We start from the raw sequence: 18,865 nt of genomic DNA on the forward strand, positions 1-18,865 counted from the left end.
CCAAGTGCTGTAGGGTACCCTCATATCAGGAAACCACATCTCTTATGCAACTTCCTGCCAGAATATCAGGTGAGTTGGCACAGTGGGCAGCAGGATTCTTAGAAGCCATTCCTACACCAGGGTGTCAGGAAATGACCATGAACCACATATGTATATCCAATAGAGACAAACTAAATGTATCTCTAACTCAAAATGCTCTTTGTCCCTCCAACATGAGGGAAAGTATGATGGAGGGGAAGTTGGAATACAAAGAAACAAGACTCAACCAATTCAAATATCTTGCTTTGAAAGTTGTACAAAACCATATGACCGTTTTTCTTGAAGGCTTTGGAATGAGCCTTTGCAAGTGAAGTGTCTCAAAGCTCATGCTTCATTAGTTTCATGGTAAGTCAGCTTCTGTAATATTTTAAATTGCAACCTGCCTTCTTCCCCCAGAGCTTCTTATTCCTCCTACTTGCTTTTTCCTATTTCCTCTAAGTACTGTATAATTTACTTATGTCTTCCCCTGCTAGAACGTAAGCTTAATGAGGGCAAGGATCTTTGCTTGTTTTGTTCACTGATGTTTCTCAGGTGTCTAAAATAGGGTCAGGTGCAAATAGGTGCTCCAAAAATATTTGTGCATACATGAATGCAATAAATAATGCATAAATGAATGAGAGAATGAACTAAACAGAATCTAGTTTAGGGTCAGGATTGTAGTAATCCAGAATTTAAAAATTTGAAAATTTTAATTTTATTCCAGACTCTGCCACTTAACCTTGGTCTCTGTTTCCTCGTGTATTAAATTAATTGGTTATTTATTCATTCAATTAATATCCGTTGCGACACAGCTATGATTAAGGGGATACATCTTTGTATCCTCCTGCTCCCTTATATTCAAATCCTACCGCCCTTGCAGAGCATGAAACTCAAAGGCTTCAAAAGTCCCGCCTCTTCCAAGCCCCGCCCATCCACCAGGCCCTTCTTTAGGCTCCTCCCCGAGTCATCACAGCCCGCGGCTAGTGTAGAAGCCCCGCCTTTCTCGTGCAGTCATCCAATGGCCGAGATACACGGCTAGGTTAATGGAGGGAGTTTTAGGTGTCCTCCTGGCGCCTGACCAGAGTCTTGGGGAATTCCGTTCCTCTTGAGAAGTCACTTCCCCGAGTTACCCCTACGAAATGCAGGCTCACCCGTTCCCCCAGGTTCCCCCAGAAGGGTCGGATGAGGCTCCAGAGCACCGTCGCTGCCCTACCTACGAGCCCTGGGTCTTCACTGGACAAGGCTCTCGCCCCGCAGAATTCTGGGAGTGGTAGTTTTCTTCCCCCGGTTCCTTTCCGGTACACTGGAGGCCAAGACTCGCGGGACTACGATTCCCAGATTCCTGAGCGAATGCTGGTCACGTGGCCAGCAAGGACGCGGGGCTGGTGGGCGGGGGCCCGGCGGGTGCTCCACAGCTGTCAGGGACTCCACTAGCCCGCGGGGCCCCCCTTGGCCCGGAGACCCCGGCATGGTGCGCGCGGGCGTCGTGGGGACGCATCTCCCCACGTCCGGCTTGGACATCTTCGGGGACTTGAGAAAGATGAACAAGCGCCAGGTAAGAGGCCCGCGTGGGGGGCGCGCCCTGGGAGTCAGGGCATCCTGGGCATGGCTACAGCAAGGACAGCGCCGCAACTCCCGCGCCGGGTTCTCCTAGGCCCTGGGTTCAAATCCGCACCGACCCACCTGTGGGCACGTGTGTGTGCTTTTTTGCACTTCAAGAGTCCAGTTAGGGGAGGGTGGTCAGGAAGGGTAAGAAAGTGTAAATCTAGTCCTATGGATGTCAGATGTGGTTGCGAAAGCGGGGAGGGTTGACTTGCCGTGAGTGACAGCTGTCTGCACGTATTTAAAGGGCCACCGGGTGGAAGCGGGAACGGATTCTCTGTGGGTCTCCTGAGGCCTGACGCCCAGAGGAATGCTGCCCGCCGATGTTAGGGGCAGAAAGGCAGGCGAAAGGAAATAACTTTGTGACAATGGGAACTGTACAGTAGTGCCTCCCATTCTGGGAAGTGTTTTCCCAGCCATGCACCGGGACTAAATACAGCTCCTTGTGCTCAGAGAGCGCAGTGGTGGTGCTCAATCATTGTGGACTGAATCGGTGTTCGGAAGAGATTCGAGAAGTCTCTAACTCCCTTCTTTTTGTTTTTTTAATTGAAGTATAATTAACTTACAAAGTTATGTTAGTATCAGGCTTAACTTCTTTCTCAGATTCTCTGGTCTGGCTGCACCTCGAATATAGGAGGCAGTTAGCATGTGGTCTTTGGGCAGCTGGGGTTGATTTCTCACTCTTCTGTGCCCTCAGAGGAAAACTTCCTTCTTGCTCTGTCCTTAGTTAGCCCTAGATCACTGTCTTTGGGTCTTTCTCCTCAATATAAACCAAGAGGAGTAGGGACTGGAAATGAGGCTCTTTCCTCCAGGAAAAATGAGATTGCTTAAACTTGTAGAGTTTAGGATCTATAGGGCACAAATATCACGAATGGATATTAATACCATGATGGATGTGAATTACTTCTATTGATGCTAATAATAAAGTGTGCTAAGAAAAATGGAACCTTCCTACTGGGAAGTTGCGATTATCTTTGAAAATGGTATTAATTCTCATGATTTTGATGGCATCCTGTTTCATTTGTCCTATTATATCGGGGAGTGAGGTGGTGCCCAGGGCAGGGCACAACTTATTCCTTTGGGCATGTGGTTTAGTTCCCTCCCCACCCCACCCGACCCCCAAGTGGAATTTCAGACTAACGCAGTGATGTAGGAGAGTTTGGTGACTCGAATTTCATGAACTGTGTTTAAGAGTCTGGTTGTTTCTAGGTGTGCATAGCTGATGAGCTCCTGGGAGTGTCTGTGATAAGATGAGTTGGGGCAGTGATTATCATGAGCTTGAAAAACCAACAGCTGTTGTCCTGACCATTGATACTGCCCTCAAGATTTATTTAAAAATCTAGACTTAATTGGCTAGGTTTTTAAAACGTCTTTAAAATGGTATGATTACAGATGATTATCATGGCAGACTATCAGAGAAGGCCTTGAATGTATCAATCCCAAAGCCATTTTGAAGGATCAGTATATTCCCATGCTCAGTGATCAGAACTATTGGTAGCTGTTGCATTGCCTATGTTTGCTAAGCTTTTAATTAATATTAAGAAGCTCAAATCTGCTGTCTCCTGGTATTATTTTTTAAAGCTTTGTCCTTTTACTTCTTTCTTTTTCCCTCCAAAATAGTAAGCTGTGACACCTTGTCAGGCATGCATGCTCCACCAGCCCTGGAAGAGGGACCTCCTTTCTCTGCTGCCCCTGCTCATGCTTAATTAAGGCAAGAGCCACATGCCAAAAAAGGACTCTTTGTTTCTGCAGTGAGGAAGAGAGGAAGAAATACAGCTACTGGCATTTCTGCTGCTCTGCCAGCCAGAATTTCTAGTCTCAAATGTTTGTCGAGAACCCTCGGACATTGGCTGTTTTATCACTGGTGGACAAAGACTGAGTGTGGGCTTGCTTCTAAACTCGGCTGGGTTATTAGGTGCCAAGCATACAAAGTTGGTAGGCAGAGATGAACAACAAGGGCACCTTGTTGTTCAAGTCAGCTTGTCATCGCTCAATCAAAATTATGTTTTTGGATTTCAATCCTGGACTCAGATTAGTAGGTTCCTTCAAGACAGGGTGTTGGAAGTGGGATCTGTGCTTTTGCAATTAGATTGATTCAGTTTTTATATAATTGCCCCTTTCTTTAGCAAATAGATATCTTGCTCAAAGGAAGTTTTTTGAATAATTGATTTCACTTCCCCTTGATGAATATTTCAAGCATAGGAAACCATACTGGAAAGTATATTCTTAGTACCCAGCCTTTGGTAGGTAAAGCACAAGGTTTTGTAGTGTGCTTTCTTCAAGGTGAAGCCTGGTGGTTTGAAAACCTCTCTGAAAAGGACAATCTCTGTTTAAAACCCTGACTTGGGGCTTTCCTAATCAGATCTGTAATTCATAACGAAACGAAGTTTGTTTATCAAATCCTTCCATTCAGACGGAGCAGGTGGAGAAGTTTTTGGTGAGCTGCAGTGAGGAGCTTCTGCTTTAGACGGATGTGAGGACACCAGTTGCACTTTGGAAGCAACACTTTGCCCAATGTTTCAACAGTATCCGCTTAGCACGCCAGGTTCCTTTTCTCTCTCCTGGGAATTTAAGGATCGTTTCATAATTTGGTATTGACACAATAGCCAAAGAGTTGTTTTTTAAAAAGGTGTGTAACTTTAATTTTGAGTTACATTTATTTTCCTGTTTTTATTTATTACATCAAAATGTATTCAGTTATTTTAATTCACTTTTTATGTCCCCACTTTCAGTCATATCCTTCCTAATTACCTTGAATTACATAAGTTCACATAATATTAGCAAGAGACAGGTTAAAGCTCTGTATCACATCAGAATATGTTTGTCACACTGTTTAAAATGATTATTTTAATAGTTAATATATCCTGTCAGTTGCACTTCCTTTAAGCCCCCCCACCCCCATTTTGGAATTAATTCATGCCCATCCTAGGAATTTTAAAGCATAGAGAATAGTTGAAAGGAGAAAATGGAATTCTTCATCATTCCACTGTGCTAAGGTAGCCTCTGTTAGTATCTTGGGGGCATCTCCCTGTGCATATTTCCTAAACTGTTTTATAGTTTGTGGGGATCCTACTACAGCCTACATTTTTCACTTAACGTATCTTTTTTAAAATATATTTTTTTATTGATTTCAGAGAGAAAGGGAGAGGGAGAGAGAGAAACATCAAAGATGAGAATCATTGATCGGTTGCCTCCTGCACGCCCCTGACTGGGGATCCAGCCCTCAACATGGGCATGTGCCCTGACCAGGAATCAAACCGTGACTTCCTGGTTCATGGGTTGACGCTCAATTACTGAGCCACACCAGCTGGGCCACTTAATATATCTTAAGTGTTTTCATGTCACTGAATTTTTTTTTTTGCATTGTTTTAAATAGAGCAGTAACTTGCCATTATTTACGCAAATCATTTCTCTATTATTGCTCATTTATTTCCTTTTCCCCATTGTTAGAAATAAGACTGTGATATATATCTTGTGTCATAGCCCCTTATCTACCTTTATCTTAGACTGAATTATGAGAAGTAGAATTACTGGGCCAACGGTAACGACCTCTTGATACTAAATTGCTTTCTGGATGGTTATGTCACCTTGCATCCCAAATGCACCTTTGCCAAGAACTGGTTATTAGTATTTAAAAAAACCCCAACCTTAAATTTTCTAGGCAAAAAAAAAGGAGGGGCCAGGAGGGTGAAGGCAGGATTTGGTTTAAGCACTTTAACTGTTTATTTACTACTTGCAGTTCTTCTCTGGACAATTAATAGTTTTAAGCCTTTACTTCTTTTTTGCTCCAAGACCGGAAAGGGAACAAGATCAATCAAAAAGTAGGAACTAGAAAACAAATAAAGAGTGCTGACAGCTAGAAAAAGGCAAAATCCTAAGCCAGCAGTGGGGGAAACTGAGGAAAAACTTCACTGTTTGTGCTGCAGAATCCTCAGACTCACGAATTGGCAGTTCCCATGTCTCTGGAACTGGGGGTGAAGGGGAAGTGGGGGTGAAAGAGCTGAGAACCAGATCCCCAGCTGTCCCCGCCAGAGCCCGCAGAGGGTTTCCTCTCCCTGGTGGGGGTCTGGAAGTTTATTCTTGGGAGGGTCCTGGAGTACGGCTTCCAGGCCTAGTGGAGGATGTGCATACTGGGCTTGGAGGGACTGCATGCTGATGATGGAGACACAGTGAAGGGTGGAGGTCCGGGAGGAACAGAGCCATGTGGGTGAGCACATAGGCCTGAAGACAGGCACATGCGGTCAGGTAGAGGGGGTTAGAGACATGGAGATCAAGCAGGTACAGTCCCAGGTGTGTGGCTGAGAGTGGTTGGCTCAGGTAGCGGGAGAAGGTTGTTGGAGACTAGGAGGAACTGAGACACCAGAGTGTTGGGTGGGTCAGCCACAGGGCTCCGCAGATCACCCCGGGCAGCCACAGCGATTGTGAAGGAGACTGAGGCAGGTGCCCGAGTAAGGAGCCATCCAGCGGACAGCAGGGCAGGTGCCCCGAGGGCTTACATTTCCAGCAGACTAGGCGCAGTGGCTTCTGTCCCCATAGCCTCTTGGAGGACGGTGGGCATCTGGACCAACAGTGCAGCCACAGCTGCACAGGGGTATGTGCTGTGGGCAGGTGCTGCGTTTCCCCTCAGTCCCCAGGGGCTGGTGGTGTGGCAGGCATTGGTCAGCGAGGAGGAGCCTTGTGCTTCAGCATGCGAGGGACAGGGAGGGATGAAGACAAGCCCTGTGGGTCTTAACTCAGTGGTCTCAGGTGGGGCAGTCAGCTCAGAATGATGTATTAACTCATGTGACTTTCCATTTATGGAAAATCTGATCATCTAGCTGTTTAAACTTTTTGTTGACTTTTGACATGTCTTTCAGATAGCGAAGAGTGTCATTGCTAAGTACTGTAGGCTTTGGGGCCTCTTCGGCCAGGGGGCTGAGGAGTGGCTCTGGGTGATCTGCGCTGCGGGTGCCAGGTGCTCAGGTCAGGCCTGTGTGCTTGCACTACAGCGAGGCCCTCCCAGCAGTTTGAGTGGCGGGGCCCTCACAGGTGGAAGGCGCTGGGAAATCCCGGAGACGTGCAGTCGTAGTGAGGCTTTAACAAAGCAGGCCCCATGGAATGCTCTGGCTTCCCTCTCCCTTTTCTCTCATTGAAGGAGAGACGTACATGGGAGGCTCATCCCATGGACAGATGTGGGATTTTACAGAAGCACACATGCAGCTCAGGGTGAGCACGCTCCGCCTTTGGTTTTAACGCTGGGTCGGCCTTTCTTGTTCCAGTTGTATTACCAGGTCTTGAACTTCGCCATGATCGTGTCTTCTGCACTCATGATCTGGAAGGGCTTGATCGTCCTCACTGGCAGCGAGAGCCCCATCGTGGTGGTGCTGAGGTAGGTCCCATGAGCTGTACACTGCTGCCCGGACCCAGAGGCGGGGTCACCTTGCGGGCAAGCCTGCATGACAACCCAGACTCAGTACTGTAATTGGACAGAAGTCTTCTTTATTGATATCTGTTTGAGAATATTTTATTTTTTCTGGCTGTTGTTGGAAATCTTGTTTTTTCCAACAGACATGTTAGAGTTTTTACATGTTTATGCTGATGCTCCTCTGCAAAACATTCACGTTTGTATTTTAATGTTTTAATCCACGTAAAAGGACAGTTTAACAAAATGGTATTAATGCATTATTTATGTACAAATTGATTTTTAAACAGAGGTGATTTAAAACTGTTCCTTCATTGTAGCAAACAGGCATCCCAGTGCCTAGCAGAGTATTGAGTATGGTTTTTTTTGTTGTTGTTGTTGTTAATCCTCACCCGAGGATATTTTTCTATTGCTCTTTTAGAGAGAGTGGAAGAGAGAGGGAAAGACAGAGAGAAACACACTGAGTGGTTGCCTCTTGCACGTGCCCGACTAGGGCCTGGGCTGGGGAGGAGCCTGCAACCAAGGTATGTGCCTTTGACCAGATTTGAACCTGGGACCCTTTGGTCCGCAGGCTGAGTCTCTATCCACTGAGCCAAACTGGCTAGGGCTTGAGTATGTTTTTAAGCTTCCCCTGCAGTATTGGGTAGGTGGCTACTCTCTTCTCAGACTATTACTCTTATACAGCACAGCCTGTTTATTTTAGAAGAGTTGATACTTTAGTTAATGTCATGTAGCCACAAAGTCATCCAAGGGGAAAAACTTAGCAATCAGTTTGAAATTGAAAAGCCATGTTTGGGAGCCTTTAGCTGCTTCAAGATGCTCTCTATACATGTGTCTTAGATCATGAAGTCTTACTTACGTGGGCGGGAATGGAGCCCCTTAGGAGGGAATGGGGCCCAAGCTCATGGATTTCAGACCCCCCCCAGCCTTGCTTCAGTCATGACAGCTTCACTTCATGTATCATATGTTAGACTTCCTAGGAAGATTTCATTGGAAGGGTGGATTTAATGGCTTTTGAAAAAAAGAAGAAATTAAAAACCTCGAATTTATTTTATTAATTTCTATTTTTTTATTGAATTTATTGGGGTGACATTGGTTAATAAAATTATATAGGTTTCAGGGGTATAATTCTATACGACATCATTGTGTGTTCACCACCCCAAGTCAAGTCTCCTTCCATCACCATTTATTCTCCCTTTACCCTTTGATGCCAGACTCTTTACCCTCTCTTACCGCTCCCCACCCCTCTTCCCTCCAGTAATCACCATACTGTTATGTCTATGAGTTGTTGTTTTTTGTTTTGTTTAATCCCTTCACCTTTTTCATCCAGCCCCCAGCCCCCTCCCCACTCACAGCTATCAGTCTGTTCTCTGTATCTGTGAGTCTGTTTCTGTTTTGCTTGTTAGTTTATTTTGTTCATTAGATTCCACATTTAAGTGAAATCATATGGTACTTGTCTTTCTCTGACTAAAAACCTCAAATTCCGACGGGCCCTCTCATGTAACAGATAGGGAACCATAGGCCCAGCGACGCCAGGGCACTTGCATCTCATAGTCACTTTGGCAGAGCCATGACTGGATCTGAGATGTTCTGCTTCATCTGAAATCACACTCACTCACACACGCACACACACACGCACGCACACACACACACACGCACATACGCACACACGTGCGCACACACGCGCGTGCGCACTTGTATTCAGAAATTGTGAAATTGCAGTGTGTAGAGACTTTTAAAAAAGCATCCTTTACAATTCTAAAGCAATTTGGTTTGTCACCATAAACTATTGACATCATGAGAGGTGTGTGACCTTGGGGGAATGCCTGACCCATGAGGAAAGCAAGTGTAAGCTGATGTTAGTAAGACGCTTCAAAGAACTGGTTTCCTCCTGGGACACGACAGTGGCTCTGGTTGCCAGACTCCAGTGCACTCGCCTGCCTCTGAGCCCCATCCAGGAGCCGTCTTTCGAGCTGCAATTCCTAGTTGTTACTGGAGTCCGAGGTGGCTTTCTAAAAACATCTTCCCATTGTGTGTCTTCCGCAGTTTTGCTGAAAGAGGAAAGATGAAGCAGTCGATGAAGAAATTATCTTAAGCATTTTAGTCATTATTCTTTCAAAGGAGACAAATCCCTGAACCAATTATGTTTTATTTTCAGAAGAAGACAAAATAAACTTCCAAGTTGGGAGATTAAAAAAACAACAGCAACAACACAAATTTGTTTTAACTCATTTCTAGCCCTTCCTACCTTTTTTGTCAGATCTCCTATTTTTGAGTGCTAGATCTATTACCAAACCGAGTATCACTGGTTTCACTTACAAATAAACACATCAGCAGGTACTTAGTGCCAGGCCAGTCTCCACTGCGCTTCTCCTTGCTGTGTTCTGTGGGTGCTGACAAGTTGAAGGTGTGCTGGGCTGGGTGGGATGGGAGCCAACTTCTCAAGCTGCTTCCATTGTGACTCCACGTTTTCCTTTAAAGCTCCTTATTTCTTCACCAATGTGGTTCATTTTCCTTCCAGCCCCCAGTCAGCATTGCTTGTATGACACCTGTATAGCCATATGCCTACGCCGTATTTATTCTCTCATGCATTAAACAAAGCATGAGCATATGTAAAATGAATTCTATTTTGATAATTTCAGTTTCCACTAGATTACAACTGACTTTGAATCCAGTGGAGATTTTTGGCATGGGTTTAAACTGGTATCATGTGGGATTATTTATTGACCTTCACATCAAAATCATTGGTTAGAATTGGGCTTTCTCTAGAATATGGTCAAAAGGATGGCATTGTAGGAACCAAAAGACTCGGGTTTGAATTTTGTTCCAACCCTCAGTTTGGCTGGCGGATAGCTCATTCTCCTAAGTGCATTCATTTATTTGTTTCTCATTCCTTGAACAAGTACGTCGTGTCCTAGGTGCTGGGGATACACCACGAAATGGAAGAACTGTTCTCGAGTGTTAACCAGCTTGCAGTCTGCAATTCTGAATGAAAATAGTAATGTGTTTATAGGTGTGGATTTTTTAAAGGCTAAATATTGGCTCTTCTCAGACTTAAGTCTAAGAAGAAATTATCTCCTTTCACTAATGTTATCACCTTGCACAGTCAGCTATGAAACACTACGGCTTGTTTCATAGCTCATAGGCCTACTGGACTATGGATGAAAGTTGAAACTCGAACTCATACGTTTATTATTATATTTATTGTGAGTTGAAATGTTCACTTGTGACCCCAGGGTGATTTGGATGTGCTTTTGTGTTTCTTTCTAGTGGCAGCATGGAGCCAGCCTTTCACAGGGGTGACCTTCTGTTCCTGACAAACTTCCGGGAAGACCCTATTAGAGCTGGTGAAATCGTGGTTTTTAAGGTTGAAGGACGAGACATTCCAATAGTTCACAGAGTAATCAAAGTTCATGAAAAGTAAAGAGGCTTTTCTTCTTTTTGGTGCTGTTTTGTAAATTGTTGGTAGACTGTGTTAATGGTTGATTAAAAAGTGCAAAAGCACTGAATTATGTTCCTAGTTCTGCCATTTTACTAGTTGGGTGACTTTGGATCTGCTACGTAGCTCAGTCTGTAAGATGGAAATGATATACTTTACCCACAGTAACTCACAGGATGGTTATGAGAACTATGGAACTGACATTCATTAAAGACCTTGAACGAAGTGAGATGGAATGTATGGCAGCATAATATTAGTTATTTGAAGGACTTCCAAAGAAAATCAAATTCCATTGTAATTGAGGATTATTTTGATATGAGAATTCATTTCTGAAATACAGAAAGCTGCCTGTTTTCCATTTTATGTCATTTTGGACCAAGTGGCATTCTCAACAGTATTAGCCTAGAATGGATAAAAATTTCTTTCCCCAACTCATCCCATAATTCCATCCTTGCATATCCTGCATTAATTCTCCCCCCATTCCCCAAAATTGCCTTTCCTTTCCTTTAAATGCCAGTGATTACTTATTAAGACACCTTGAGAACCAAAAATAATGACTTCTAGCTCAAATACATTAAGTTTCTATGAGGTACTACAGTCACATGATTTGTGAAAATGTTACATTTTATATGCTTGTTTATTCACTTACCCTATGTAGGCTTATTAATGTGGCATTTTTACCTGCATGAGTTATGGAATTAAATTTAGGTTTGTATATTTGTGTTTTTGAAGGCACATTACTCATCCAGGCTGTATGTGCGTGCACCATAACTATTTGTACATTTCTGGTATTTAGAATCTCATTCCATTCACTGCTTCCAGATTCCCCAAAGATGTTGATACTTAAAAATAGTCACTTCATTTTACTCTAAACATTAGAATGACCCTGTTCCAAGTCTGTGTTAATATACGAATGTTACTTGATGTCTACTTGTTAACTTACTGTTGAGGAGATACGCTCAGTCATAACGTGACAGTATTCTCATCAGATTTAAAACAAGATGAGAAACTGTTCAAAGTGGAGGAAATAACGATGACTTGCGGTAATTTGCATGACTTGTGAGAGACTGCCCGGATTTTTATCCTCTTGATTTCCTTTATGACCATGGCTGCAAATCAGCTTGCTCCTTTTGATGTGGTTTCAAGTCTTTGTGGGCTTTTAAGCTTTTATCAAATTATAATAGTGCATTTTTTTTCACTTGTCCATTGAAAGAAGACTCTTTATAGCTCTACAATGCTGTAGTATTGTGTTTCGAGTGTCAAGGCAATGTAAGCACCAGTTTAGATGTTTAAAATGAATCCCATGTGTCTCTTTAATGCTGGTTTTATGCCATTTGTGATTCCTGTTTCTTTGCAAACTGGATTTTACACCACTCTGCTCAGTGGTGAAGGAACGAATGCATTAACACATTCTGCAGCTGGCAAGGAAAAGGAAGTAGAGGTAAAGAACCCTTGCATTTGACTTCGTTTGTGCTCAGATCTGTACTCAGATCAGGTTCATGTGTAGAGTGAAGAATATAATCCACGTGAAAGCAGTTACTGGAAGCTCATCACTGCCTTACTGGTGCTCTTGTGCTTTGCAGTTGTCAGGGTAACTTGAGTGTTTGAGAATTAAGTCCATAAAATTGTCATTAGATTTGTGCTTTAGTTGAATGGTTATCTGTAAGCAATCATCTTAGACCAAGAAAGATCAGGTTATCTTAGACTGCTTTCTAAATGCCCATATCTGGCTGTAAAGTGTTGGATAAACTAATTTTTGCTAATGCTGCTGTGTTGGAAATAATTTTTGAAAGGACATTGTTTTGCTTTCCAGAGATAATGGAGACATCAAATTTCTGACTAAAGGAGATAATAATGAAGTTGATGACAGAGGCTTATACAAAGAAGGCCAGAACTGGCTGGAAAAGAAGGATGTGGTGGGAAGAGCCAGAGGGTGAGGATTACCTTTTTAAGTTGTATAGAAGATTCGGAAACCAGAGAAGCTAACTGTCTGAGATAATAGGATCATTCATTGTAAGTAGTACATGTGAGGAGAGCTGTCAGAGTTCTGGTTTGTATTGTGATAACGAAATAAAACTCAGGACTGACCCAGGACCTAACATCAAAGCTGAGTACAAGTGTGTTATCTATGTCATGGTTTTGATTCTGTTTTGAAATAATTCCTCACCCAGAGAGTAGTTATTCGTTGGTCTTAAATAACAGTGACAAGAGATCCGCTCAGAGATAAACACTTGGTGAATATTCTAGATACTTCCTGTCCCTGTGCAGATGTGTATGCATATGTAATATATAATTTTACATAGAAGAGTTTAATTTATTTTTAACCCAACAGGAAGTTGGAACTAGCTTTCATTGTCAAATCTACATCTTTTTAAATGGCTACAGAATCGCCACTTATTTAACTAATCCTCTGTTGGTGGATATTCAGGTGATTTCCTGTTTTTCACTATTAAAAACAGTTATGTGATAAATCTTTTAATAGTCATCTTGGAATAATTGTTTCAGCAATGAGTTCTGCTTCTGATTGACCCCAGACAGTGTATCTTCTTATTAGGAAATAAAAAGGGGGGGGGGGCAACCTCCTGTCTTTTGGTGACCCTTTTATGTTAACCCTTGTTAGAAATGCCTTTTTAGAATCTTATCTAAATCCCACCAGCTGTGTGAGGCTGGAGAACACTGGTTCCCATTTTCTAAGATCCAGCTTTATTCATCAAATTGTAGTGTAAAGCCTCTTTCTACCCCTTTTCTCTCTCTGCTCACCTTTTAACCATTTTTACTCTGTTGCATTTCCACATGAATGTCTGCAGGAGATGAGAGAGACTTCCAGTTGGTCAGTCCTGTATTTTTAGAAACTCTGGTATAGGTTTTGTATAAGTGGGAGCTCCAAGCCACCGATTGAAAGGGACTGGAGGGGACTAAGGGTGTATTGCCTTGTTCCCCATTAATGGCATTAATGTTGTCAGCGTGATCGTTGGCCAGCCTGTGCTCCCAGCCTTCTCTCTCTGGGATCATAGATCATAGTTGTGAGAGTCATAGAGATTTGTATTCACTGCCCAGTACACTTGTTTGTTCCATCTGAAAAGCACCGTGGAATGAAAACGATGACGATTCTGGATGTAGAATTATCCGTGTACTTTAAACGCTTTCTCTAACAGCAGTTCCTAGCGTGGGATCTGAATCTCACTGCGGTACTAAAAGATGAAAATGAGGCCGATGAAAGTTGCCCATTCCATTTGTACAAGTGGCTCGGCTATTTATTTTAATTATGTTGTGGTGAATGCTGCTAGTGGAGATGAGTAGCATCTCCAGCCAAAATCCAGAGCCTGGTTAAAAACTGTCCTGGCTGTCGGCTCTGGTGCTTTTTACTGAGAAAGCCTTCGAGACAGGAGAGACCGTTGCTCTGACAGCCCCAATCATGCCAATCCCAAGTAGGACTTGTTTCCTAAAGCTGGTTTATGGTGTTTTCAAAGGTTACTTTCATATTACAAACAGTTTTGATATCTCTGACCTTTTATCTCACAATTTAGGTTTTTACCATATGTTGGTATGGTCACCATAATAATGAATGACTATCCAAAATTCAAGGTAGGAATTTATATGTATGTCTGTATTTTTTTTTTTAATTGGAGCTTTTTACATGTGCAGTTATAAAGATTCAGTTTGTTTAAAATGTTTTGCTAGTTATGTTTTCTACAGAGTATTTGTTGTTAACTGCAAAGGAACATAATCATTTCAGTTATAGATTTAAAATAGCTACTTTTATCTTTTATGTTCATAATGTGTTCTAATATGGCACCTATATGTTTGTTGCTTTTTATTATGGAAATATTTAAAGAAACAAAGAAGTACAATAAACTCAGTAATGCTAATTTCCCAGCGTCAGTGAAAATGGTGTCTATATTTTTTTAAAAAAACACTTGAAGAACAATAGGAAACCTACGTGGGATGAGCAGTGCATTAGCTGTGTGTGCTGGGGTTTGAGCCTTAGTCCTTGAATAGATTTTTGGATTTTTAACCACAATGTGGCATTAACAGCTAATGTGGAGAACAGGAGCGGAGAGGTCACCCTTTGATTCCGTCCTCGGTCCGGTATTGAACAGACTTCATCTGAACACATTTGCAACCCAAATGTATCTGTAGCCCTCACAGTAATTTTCCATTCTCTTCTCTTTGCAGTATGCTCTTTTGGCTGTAATGGGCGCATATGTGTTACTAAAACGTGAATCCTAAAGTGAGAAGCAGTTCCTGGGATGAAGATTGAAATGAATTCTATTGAAAAAGAGAAAAACTAATATATTTGAAATGTTCCACTTTCTGTATACAAGGGAAATAATGCGGAGACATTTGTGTCTTGTCCAAATAAATGATTCATCAGTGAAGATTGTTTTCTTCTGTGGGCTCTGATTTGAATCTGCTCAGAGTACCTGCCCCTTGTGGCAGTTGTTCTGATCCGAGGGCGGGGGCTGCGCCACTCCAGGAATCAGGCGGCCACTTCTAGGCCTGCGAGGGGCAGGGCATGGTCCACGTGACATAGTTGTCATGTCCGAGTTTCAAAAATGAAAGTCTTTGCATTTCAGGGGGAAACGAGGAGGCCCTTGAAAACAGATGGCTTCATCTTTATTAAAATGGAATCTGATCATTCGTAAAGCCTGTAACTGTTTTTAGAAAGAAAGGCATAATATGCTTTGTTTTTGTGGTCTTGATATGTCTTGAGGTGGTTGGATCACTTACTTGAAAGTGTTTAATAAACACAGTGCACACTCCTTTGACAAATTGCAAAAAGCACAGAAGTGTAAAAGGGGCCTGTCCCGTTCCTCACATTCTCAGGCATCTCCACATTTTATTTATTGCATCGCATATAGTCCTTCATTAAATAGTTATCAGGCACTTCTATCCCAGCCACAGTCTTCAGTGATGGGGATTCAAAGTCCCAGCCTGGATGGAGTTTGCAGACAAGTGGGAGGAACAGAAATTGACACTCTATTTCAGGGGTGACAGTTGTGATGAGGAAAGATAAAGTGGGTAAGCAGATAGAGGGTGAAAGACCACATTGCTTTTCATAGGAGGTCAGGGAAGTCCTCTGAGGGAGGGGCATTGAGCAGAGTTAAGAGAAATGAGGGAAGGAGGCATGTAAATGGGGGAAAGCATTGCAGCAAATGTGAGGCCCCAACAAGGGCATGTTCTCCAGCTTCGGTGAGCACAGAGCCCCGGGTGCTGTTGGCTGCAGGTCTGACTCAGGAGGTGGTTGAGACCTGAGGTTCTGCACTCCCCGCACATGCCCAGGGGATGCCCGTGCTGCTGGTGCCTGGACCACTGTGCATAGCAAAGCGTCAGAGGAGCACAAAGGAGGCCAGCGATGGTTTCAAACACACTCTCCAGTTGTACAAAAATGGTCTCTTCACTGCACAATATGATGGTGACGTGGTTTCCGTCAGAACTTACGAATCTGCCTTGTTCTTTGAGGTCTGTCCAGTCCTGATCTGAGAGTTTAGAATCCCCCAAACTTACTACCCACCTATGGGCCTGGAGCAAGTTACTTAACTCCTCTCAGCCTTCTGTGGAGGATAGAAGGACACTTCCCTCCCTGGTTGTCCTGAGTAGTAAGTAGATCATCCATTGAATGCTCTGAGCATGCGCTCCATAAACATTACCCACTGTTGCGTGTTTTGGTTTTCCCAGTAAACACGTACCCCTTGAGCACCTGGGCCGTGGCTTCTGAGGGAACCCCTGATTTGGGTAAGGGCCAGCAGGAGTGATCTGTGGGGGGCGGCTTGCCAGGCCATCCTTTATCTCTACTCAAATAGGCGATTGCAACCTTACTGCCCTCATCCTGTTGGGATCAGCAAAGTGAAAGAAAAAAAATCGATAAGATACTTTCTAAAAACATTATTCTCTTGTGCCCTTTAATAAACTCTTAAGAAAAACAGGTTTTTCTTCCCATAACTTAAAATGGAATTTAAACATGTTGGATCACAACTTTATTTTATCTTCTTCCTGGGTTCTACAGATGGTTAAGATAACCTACCAAGAAGCTTTTACGGTGGAGAAACTTTTTGGTAATTCTTTGAACATGCCTATCATTCCGAAACAATCTTTCAAAGATACCTAAGAGCCCTGACATGTTTCACTCAGCTGGCGCCATTCAATTGTGGCTGCTTAGAAAGCTCCATCTCGTCGGGCCTCTTTGATCGATCCTATTGGTCCTTATAGAGTAACAGTGATGGGGGTTAATGTGGGGTCCAGGTTCTTTTAGCTGGGGCTCGGTGGCAGCCTCGTGTCTGGACCATGTCAACAAAAACCAGGCCTGTACCCCCGAGACAGAATCAGCCCTGCAACATCCAAGTCGCTGGCGTTATTCATCAGGGAGAACCTCAGCTGGGAGCTCTCACGTGCTCCTTTCTCACGTGCCTGGGCCACAGCCTTCCCGCTCCACAGCAGCATGGAAGCATCAACGTGGAAGGTGTGTGGAGGACACTGGCCGAACAAGAGATACCGACGAGAAGGGAGAAGACAGGGTAAGATCAGGTGCAAGGGTTTCAAGACACCACCTGGTGGAGGGTCAGACAGCCCGCGTTCCGGCTCACAGAGGCCTCACAGTGTTACGAGAGGGCACTTACGAAGAGTTCAGTGGTGGTTGCTGGACTGTGTTTAAGATCGGTTTAGGTTTCCATAAAAATCTGGGAAGTTTCTATTACGGAAATAAGCTTCAGTTTCTGGAAAACATTGGCGGTGGAGCCTCAGATTTCCCAGCCCACATGCCTCAGTCCTGCTCTTTCCCTTTGACAATGAACGTGTGGGTGTGGGTCTCATGCAAATACTAGACAAACAACTTCAAGTATGTCTGTGAGGGCGGGTGAGCGCACGCACACACACACACACACACACACACACACACACACACTGTAACTGCCAGATCATGGCTCCAACTGCTCCTCCATAAAAATTTTGGGCCTGCCACTGTCCCCAGCAAGGGGGGCAAACAAAGCATGATTGTGAAGTGAAGGACTGTTTGCAATAAGCAAGGTATGAGAACCTGTCAATCAGGGGCAGAGGGGCTGGACATCTGCACTTTGTGGAAACTCCCTCGGGGACTCATCCAGCCAGGGTCAAGCCAACAACTGAGAAACATCTGCATCTAAATTAGTTGGGAATAAATATGATCAGGATGCTTACTTATTCATATCTCCGTCCTCATTTCCCTGAAATCATTTTCAGATTGTATGATAGGAAAGAATCAGAAAACATGCCATATCTATGTGCCACCCTTTTGCCACCGTACCCACACCAGACTGACGCCGACATCTTATTCCTGGTGGTCTGGTTTCTTCTGGAGCACCTGCCTCACCATATGAGTGTCCCTTCGGCCCGCTCAGGGACACTCTGCTCAGTCTGCTCCTGACATTCCGGGGGATGGGGGGACCCATCCACCCCCACTCTTGGTTCAGTGGGTTCCCTCGGTTTCCTGTGAGAGGCATGGAGTGGGCGGTGTGCGGTGGAAACAGGAATATGGAGTCACTCTGAGGTTTAAGCCCTGCCTCCATCCACCAGATATGTGGTCTGTCATTAACTCAACTCAGTTTCCTTATCTCCAGAATTAGTGTCAAGGCAGGTCACGAATTTGTTAGATGCTCAGTTTGAGTCAAATAAAGTTTAACCCTTTCTTCCTCAAGATCACTTGAGTTTGGATATGTATAGCTTGTTTATTTATTTTTCCAACTTCCCAATCCTCTTGAACATTCTCCTCTATAATCACCGGCCATGAAATTACACGCATGTTTCCTCTGAATGTTTAATCCGCTTCCCTGCATTGTTGCAGACAGCTCTATGACAGGGACATTCTCCCCTGGAGAATCTGCTTTTGGCAACATGGAGCTTCGGGATGATGTCAGAGAGCGAAGCCCCCTTTACCCTTGGCCTTGCGTCTGCCTGGGTGCTGTGCCCGCCTGGGCCTGGGAAGCATCTCCTGCATGCCGTCTGCGGTGAAGCCTTCTGTCACAGGATTGCCTGTCCTTTTCAGCCCCACACCAACACTATCCACCACGTGCCCCTTGTCAGCTTCATGGTTTCCCCTGAAAAGGTGGTTAGCTTTTGCCATACGGCAGGAATTATTTTTAAGAGACAATTTTTTAGAGCAGTTTTGAGTGTGCAGCAAAATCAAGTATAAAGTACTAGAAGTTGCCACATAGTCCCTGTCCCCACATAGACACATCTACCAACATTGATATCCCCACTATCAACATCCCGCAGCACAGTAGTATATTTGTTACAATTATTGAACCTTATTAAAATGTCATGATCAGCCCATTCGGCGTAGCTCAGTGGTTGAGCATCAACCTATGAACCAGAAAGTCACGGTTCGATTCCTGGTCAGGGCACATGCCCAGGTTGTGGGCTCGATCCCCAGT

At 43.9% G+C, this 18,865-nt stretch overlaps 1 protein-coding gene across 1 annotated transcript; it reads left to right on the top strand.

The window, feature by feature from the left end:
- The first annotated feature begins 1,368 nt into the window (after positions 1–1,368).
- On the top strand, positions 1,369–14,839 carry SEC11C (SEC11 homolog C, signal peptidase complex subunit). Its single transcript, XM_079783844.1, has 6 exons — positions 1,369–1,573; positions 6,879–6,988; positions 10,292–10,441; positions 12,274–12,393; positions 13,988–14,045; positions 14,637–14,839. The coding sequence occupies exons 1-6, from the start codon at positions 1,487–1,489 to the stop codon at positions 14,688–14,690; spliced, it is 579 nt and encodes a 192-aa protein (XP_079639970.1). The 5' UTR covers positions 1,369–1,486; the 3' UTR covers positions 14,691–14,839.
- The last annotated feature ends 4,026 nt before the right edge of the window (positions 14,840–18,865 follow it).

The sequence above is a fragment of the Cnephaeus nilssonii genome, assembly GCF_951640355.1.
Source record: "Cnephaeus nilssonii genome assembly, chromosome: 11".
Classification (NCBI taxonomy): Eukaryota; Metazoa; Chordata; class Mammalia; order Chiroptera; family Vespertilionidae; genus Cnephaeus; species Cnephaeus nilssonii.

Bases quoted from the DNA above. Each gene is read 5' to 3' on its own strand.
- SEC11C (XM_079783844.1), top strand. From the start codon at position 1,487: ATGGTGCGCGCGGGCGTCGTGGGGACGCATCTCCCCACGTCCGGCTTG. The intron at 12,394-13,987 runs GTGAGGATTACC...CTCACAATTTAG, and splicing joins GTGGTGGGAAGAGCCAGAGG to GTTTTTACCATATGTTGGTA. The intron at 14,046-14,636 runs GTAGGAATTTAT...TTCTCTTTGCAG, and splicing joins ATGACTATCCAAAATTCAAG to TATGCTCTTTTGGCTGTAAT.